This window comes from Triticum urartu, chromosome 6, assembly GCF_003073215.2.
Source record: "Triticum urartu cultivar G1812 chromosome 6, Tu2.1, whole genome shotgun sequence".
Classification (NCBI taxonomy): domain Eukaryota; kingdom Viridiplantae; phylum Streptophyta; class Magnoliopsida; order Poales; family Poaceae; genus Triticum; species Triticum urartu.
The window spans coordinates 167,640,791-167,648,020 of NC_053027.1; the positions used below are offsets into that span (position 1 = coordinate 167,640,791).

General features: G+C 51.1%; 1 protein-coding gene across 2 annotated transcripts; it reads left to right on the plus strand.

The window, feature by feature from the left end:
- Nucleotides 1-241: 241 nt before the first annotated feature.
- On the plus strand, nt 242-5,652 carry LOC125517641. Of its 2 annotated transcripts, XM_048682847.1 has the most exons (3): nt 242-4,710; nt 4,851-4,964; nt 5,045-5,652. In XM_048682847.1, exon 1 carries the CDS (start codon nt 242-244, stop codon nt 1,664-1,666), a length of 1,425 nt encoding a protein of 474 aa, XP_048538804.1. In that variant the 3' UTR covers nt 1,667-4,710; nt 4,851-4,964; nt 5,045-5,652. The 2 variants fall into 2 exon arrangements, with proteins under 2 accessions (XP_048538804.1, XP_048538803.1); XM_048682846.1 differs by having other exon boundaries at nt 4,851-5,652.
- The last annotated feature ends 1,578 nt before the right edge of the window (nt 5,653-7,230 follow it).

Sequence of the window (7,230 nt, forward strand, 5' to 3'; positions counted from 1 at the left end):
ACGAGGGGCGGGTCCGTTCCTCTGTTCCTGCTCTGTTCCCCTCCCCTAGGACATCAAGGTGCTCCCGCTACTGATTTCCCTGGGAGGATTCTTCGTCTGGGACTGCGATTCCGGTCGCTCTCTCGCTGCTTTCTTCCCCTCTCCATCTCCCTTGCCGCGCTACCTTGTGGTGGGTTGACCTAGATCTGTTTTGTTCGGGGCGATTAAGGGGCGATCTGTGCATCGCTACCCACCCTTGGCAATGGCAGACCGAGGCTCGAATTCCACCCTTGATGCGGCGGCTACTGGAGAGGCTGGGACCCTGGACTCCTTGGATCGACGCGCCCCCGCGCCTGCAACAAGGGATCCGGTGCCGACCCCCGCCCCGGTGCTCGGGGAGTTTGGTTCTGATTCTGCCCCTCGTGTGGTGGAGATGATGGAGCGCCTCCGTCTGACGGCGATTGAGGCGCAACCGGTCTTGGTGGATGATGAAGATGAGGTGGATCAGGTGGATCCGGGTCGTGCGCTGGTGGGGAAGGTGCTCTCCCCCAACGTCCTCCACATCAACACCATCCCATCGGCAATGAGGCCGGCGTGGGGAAATCCCCAAGGCTTGCTGTTCCATCCAGCAGGAGATAACCTGTTTGTGGCGGAGTTCGCCACCCCTGCAGACCGTGCTCGTGTTCTGGAAGGCTCGCCATGGATGGTGGGTCGCCATGCTGTCCTTTTCAAGGATTTTGATGCTGAAATTCAACCGACTCAGATGATCTTTGATCGACTGACCATATGGGCACGAATTATGGCCCTGCCTCCAAGACTGATGAAATCCAAGCTTGGTATGGAATTTGCAAAGTCGATTGGCAAGATTGTGCGTGTGGAGTCGGATGCCGATGGTCGCTGTTGGGGCCCCTACATGAGGGTTCGGGCCGAGGTTTTGGTTCAGGAACCAGTGGTAAGGTATGTTACTGTAACATCTGCCAAAACGAAGAGCACCGAAACATATTCAGTCATGTACGAGCGACTACCTTTCTTCTGCTTTTCATGTGGCCTGTTAGGTCACTCGTCGATGTTGTGCCCAACTCCGGGCGTCCGTGATGAAAATGGAGAGCTCCCCTATGCTGCCATGAAAGTGTGTGTTCCTGATGATCAACCAAAGCGGTCGGGGGGCTCAAAGTCCAGTTTTGCTTCTTCCTCGTCCGGCTTTTTTCAGAGAACCTCGGGACAGAAGACCTTTACTGCTGGTACTAGAATTTCTAATCCTAGCAGTCAAGCCAATAATGTTGCCAAGAATGATGTGGTCGATGAGACAGAGGTTTCCTCCCCAGCTAAGGGTGGTCCTGGCCGTGGTAGCTCATCCCGTGGAAGGGGGCGTGCCAGTTCTGCCCGTGGTCGTGGCCGAGGGAAGATTGGGGGCTCGGGCAAGGAATTGTTCCCGGTCTCTAAGTCAAAGAAAGGTATGTCCGGACAGAAACGCAAAACTGCTAAAGACACACCTGGTCAGCTCTCTGAAGGTACTACTTGCTCTGAAATCAATCAGCTTGCTATTGTTCTATCTGGCAATTCTGTTGGAGCTGCTCCTCCACTTGAAATGATTGGAGATATTGAGTCAGATAAGAAACAAAGGACTTCTCCTACCCGATCGGCGGATCCGGCGGTGGCTGCGGAGCAGCACCGCCAGATGCAATGAGTCTGTTATGCTGGAACTGTCGAGGCTTGGGGTCGGACTCGACGGTTGGCGAGCTTCGCTGGTTAGTGAAGCTTCACCGCCCCACCCTCCTCTTTCTCTCTGAGACAAAGATGAGGGATTCACGTGTCAGAAACTTTATGTGGTCTCTAGGTTTTACCGGGTGTTTGGCCGTTAATTCCGACGGCCTGAGTGGTGGTTTGGCTCTGTTTTGGACGGCGTCTGTTAATGTTTCTCTCAAGGGGAGCAATGCTTGATGTATTGATGTTCTTGTTACTTCGGAGGCGGGCTCAACTTGGCGTGCTACCTTTGTGTACGGCGAACCGAGGAGAGAGGATAGGCCACAATTCTGGGAGTTGCTGAAACGTTTGAAAGCTCAATGGCAAGGTCCTTGGATTGTATGTGGGGATTTCAATGAGGTTCTATCCTAGGACGAGCATTGTGGTCCCCGGGACAGATCTGAAGCTCAGATTTCAGCCTTTCGAGATTGTCTCATGGACTGTGAGTTGATGGATTTGGGTTTCTCCGGGCCTAAGTTTACGTGGTGTAATCGCCAAGACCCGGAGTGCCATGTGAAAGTCCGGCTTGATAGAGCAGTGGCCAATTCAGATTTTGTAAGGTTGCATGATGTTTGCGCTGTTGAACATGTGATCACCACCTCGTCTGATCATTATGCTATCTTGATCGAGCTTGCCGGGCAGCCCACCCAGAGGACACAACGGCCAGTGCAGCAAGGTTTTAAGTTCGAGGCTATGTGGTTGCGGGCAGCCGACTATAGAGAGCAGCTGGAACGTGCTTGGACTGAGGGGCGGAGTGGTGATTCTTCTCTGCAGGCGACATGGGACAATCTTCATCATGTCGCTGGGGCCCTTAAGTCCTGGAGTCGTGACACTTTTGGTTCTATCCGGCGTCAGATCAATAGACTGGAGCGACGACTTAAGTCCATCCGGTCTATGCCAGTCACGAACTCATCTTTGGCTGAGGAAAGATCTATTAAGACTCAATTATGTGAGTTATTTGAAAGAGAAGAAATCATGGCTCGTCAACGTTCGAGGGTGGACTGGTTGCGTGAGGGGGATCGCAACACTGAGTTCTTCCATGCTCGAGCTGCTGCCCGCAAGAGGACCAACAGAATCCAGCGTCTGGTCCGTGATGATGGGTCCTTTTGTGATACTCAACGAGAGATTAAAGGTTTGGTGCAACAATTCTATGAGAAACTTTTCACATCCGAACCTTGTGATGCAGCTGATGCAGTCCTGGATGCTATCCCTCAAAAGATTTCTTCTGAGATGAATGAGGATTTGAGTAAGCCCTACACTAACAAGGAAATCAAGGCTGCTCTATTCCAGATGGGTCCTACTAAAGCTCCTGGACCTGATGGTTTTCCAACCCTCTTCTATCAGAATCATTGGGACTTCTTGGGAGAGGAGATTTGTCGAGCCGTGAGATGCTTTCTGGATGGAAGCTCAATTCCGGAGGGTTTTTGTGACTCAGCGATCGTCCTTATTCCTAAAGTGACACGACCCATCTCTCTCAAAAAAAAGTGACACGACCCAAGCACCTGAAGAATTTCCGTCCAATTAGTCTATGTAATGTTCTTTACAAGATTGCCTCGAAGGTCTTGGCCAATCGTTTGAAGTTATTGCTCCCTGTTGTCATCTCTGAGTTTCAAAGTGCCTTCGTGCCTGGAAGATTGATCACTGACAACTCTCTTATTGCTTTTGAATCTCTTCACACCATCAGACATCAGCGAGCTAAACAACCCTTCTTTGCCTTGAAGATTGACATGACAAAAGCCTATGACCGTGTTGAGTGGAGTTTTCTTCATGGTTGCCTCTCCAGACTTGGTTTTAACCGTGCATGGATCAACTCAGTGATGAGGTGTGTAACCAATGTCCGCTATGCTGTAAGGGTTAACGGTGAGCTTACTGCACCTATTGCTCCATCGAGAGGAATTCGTCAGGGTGATCCTATCAGCCCCTATTTGTTTCTGCTCTGCACTGAAGGACTGTCAAGTCTGTTACTCCAAAAGGAGAGTTGTGGCGAGCTACATGGCATTAGGAACGGTCGTTCCGGTCCTCCTATCTCACATCTCCTGTTTGCCGATGACAGTATCTTCTTTGCTAGATCTGATGCTCGTAGCGTGGCTGCTCTGAAGACCACTCTGGAACTATATTGCTCTGGTTCTGGTCAGTTAATTAACAAGGACAAGTCCTCTTTACTCTTTGGTCGTGGTTGTTCGGAGACTGTTAAGCAAACAGTAAAGGCGAGTCTTGGGATATCTAACGAAGCCTTCAATGACACTTACCTTGGTATGCCTACCGAGGTTGGTAAATCCCCTACTAGTATCTTCAAGTTCTTGCCAGATAGGGCTTGGCGATGTGTTCATGGATGGTCCGATCGACCGGTCTCGCGAGCAGGGAAAGAAACACTACTGAAATCTATCATTCAGGCGATCCCTACTTTCATCATGAGCTGCTTTGAACTTCCTATGGCTATCTGCAGAAGGTTCAGACAAATTATTGCCGATGAGTGGTGGGGCAGAGAGGATGGGAAAAGGAAGATACACCGGAGATCATGGGATTGGTTCACAACGCCCAAGTCTTTTGGCGGGATGGGTTTTCGGGATTTGCACATCTTCAATTTGGCAATGCTAGGCAAACAAGGGTGGCGACTACTTACTGTTCCGGACTCCTTGTGTGCTCGTGTCTTAAAAGGCCGATATTTCCCTCACACGGATTTCTGGAATGCACCGGCTCCGCGTTCAGCTTCTGCCACTTGGCGCAGCATTCTTGCTGGCCGTGACCTGCTCAAGATGGGAGTTCAATGGGGAATTGGGGACGGCTGCCAGGTTCACATTACTTCTGACCACTGGATCCCTTCATCTCCGCCTTGTGTTCTCCAGCCGCTCTCTCCTATTCCTGCCAATGCTAAAGTTAAGTGCCTTATGTATGAGGAAAGCAGGTCCTGGAATGAAGCAACGCTGCGTGCCTTCTTTCGGAATGACGTCGCATGCGAGATTCTTCAGATCCCTATCTAAAAGCATGGTGAGGATTTTGTTCGACGGCCATTCACAAGATTCGGGGAATACACGGTGCGATCAGCCTACAATTTGGCTCGGTCTGCACACTTCCTGGAGTCTCATAGTTCAAAAGGAAAGGGTTTGAGTTCCAATTTTTCTTCCCAGGAAAAGGATTGGAGACTGCTATGGTCTATCAAAGCACCGGGCAAGATGAAAGTTGTCTTATGGCGCTTTGCGCACAATTGTTTACCATCTGGGGAACAACTTAAACGCCGCCAGGTACCCAATTCTAAACACTGCTGCTTTTGTGCTCGGTCTGAATATGTTGAGCATGCTCTGCTGTTTTGCCCACATGCCAGGGACGTGTGGGATATCATCAAAGAGGAATATAATTTCAGCTTGCACCGTGGCACTTTTCTGTCTCCAAGGCAATGGATTTTTGACTTCTTGGCAAGGTCGTCTGATCAGGTGCGTACTGTCCTAGTTGTGACCCTCTGGCATATTTGGGAGGCTCGAAACTTTGCGAGAAACAGTCCGAAGGCTCCCCATCCACGACGTACTGCTGAGAAGATCAAGGCTTATGTCGCCCTTATCCCGCAGCATCTTTTCCTTCCAGTATCTGAACATAGGCGTGAAACCAATGCTTCCAGCTCCGACTGGTCTCCGCCGCCGTCAGGTACCATCATGTTCTACTCAGACGCTGCAACTTTCTCGAGCCTGGATAAGTCTGGCATTGGGGTCGTCGGCAGGGATGACAGAGGTCAATTCGTGGTGGCCTGTAGCGAGCCGATTGAGGGTAGCTTGGAACCTGAAATGGCTGAGGCCATGGCTCTTCGACGTGCTGTTCTTTTGGCGCATGATGTACAGGTTTCAGATGTTATCTTTGCCTCTGACTGTCTCTCACTTGTGCAAAGAATCAACTCGCCTATGAGTGACCGTTCTTCAGTTGGAGTGGTGGTGGCTGATATCAAGTCTATGTCTGAAAGTTTCTCTTCAGTGTCCTTCAAGCATGTTCGTCGGAATTTGAATGTTCCTGCTCATGTGCTAGCTAAATCATGTATGAACTATTCTAGTCTTTGTGTGTTCCATTCTGTTCCGGATTGTATCCGGCAAACTCTGTGTAATGTTGTTCATTAATCTATAAAGCCGACTTTCTCTCTCAAAAAAAAAACAAGATGCAAGATGGCATATAATGTATTTTTACATTGAATCATGGATGGTGCATTGGTGACATTTTCTTTAGAGTATGATGATCATCTTTGTTTTACATCGTCTCCCAACTTTATTTTGTTCTTATGTCGGCTTCAAAATTCCTACATTGGTGGTTGGCAAAATGACTGGAGTAGTATATTTCTTCGTCAGGTCGCTATGTTGGTGGTTGGCAAGATAACATAATGCACGTGCTGACTGACGTAAGATGGCGGCAAACAACAATGACCTGAGAAGCATCTCGGCCGAATCGGCTGGCCGACGACGGGGTGCAGGACAACGACCTGGAGAAGCATCTCATCTTGCTCTCCGTAGTCTATCCGCTCTCTATGGTCATTTCTCTGGCAGTTGACTTGAAGCTTTCCTTGTTCAAAGAAATTCATTGATGATTGAGCAGAAAAATTGACTTAGAGGGAGTGCCATAGAGCCCGTATGGGCAGAGGTAATTTAAGTAGCTTGTCCGCTGTAAAATTACATGGCAGGCAAAACAAACTAGCCAAGACTACGTTGCATGGAAAAATAAAACTGAATGGGTTTGTCACATGCACGATGTAACTCACCTCCATTCATCTCGTAAAATTACCTCACAAGGCCTTCTGCTTACGGTTGTTTCAGAGGGACACGCTCGTTCCTCCAAATTGTAATTTTACCTCCCAGGACCTTTTTCTTTGGGTGCGCTTAATTGTGGTGTGCGTAGGGTGTATGGAGAGAGGCTGGGGTGAGGAATATATAACACGTCCTGTCGCCGGCCAGTCCGGCCTCGTCGCCGTCCTCCGACCTCAGCGCGCCTCCCGCCACCGGCCACTCCGACCTCGTCGGCGCCCCCCGACCCCAGCGCTCCTCCCGCCACCGGCCCTGGATCCATGCGCAGCCGACCCTGGATCCCCACGCGCCATCGGCCCTGGATCTCAGCATGCCGCCGTCGACCCTGGATCCCAACCTGCCGCCCCGGCCGCTATCCTTGGATCCCACCACCGCGCCGCCCGGCAGTGGACCTCCGCGCGCGTCGCGGCCACCACATCCTGCACACCACCGCCGACGCGGACCACCCGCACCAATCACCCCCAGTGTTGAGGTCAGACGGGCTGCACTCGACTTTCACCAACCACCATCGCCGTCGGCGCCTTGGGCCCCACAACTGGCGTGACCCACCTACCCCGCTGCGTTGCTCGACCTCCCTCACCTGGTCCTTCTCGACGCCCGCCTTCTAGCCGTGTCGCCGGTTCCCCCACCCTGTAGCTATCGTTGACTTTCTTCCCACGGCAAATTTGAACTTCATCGTGTCGCTGGCTTCTTCCTCCAGATCTGAGCCTTTCTTCCTCCATGTTGCAGAGTG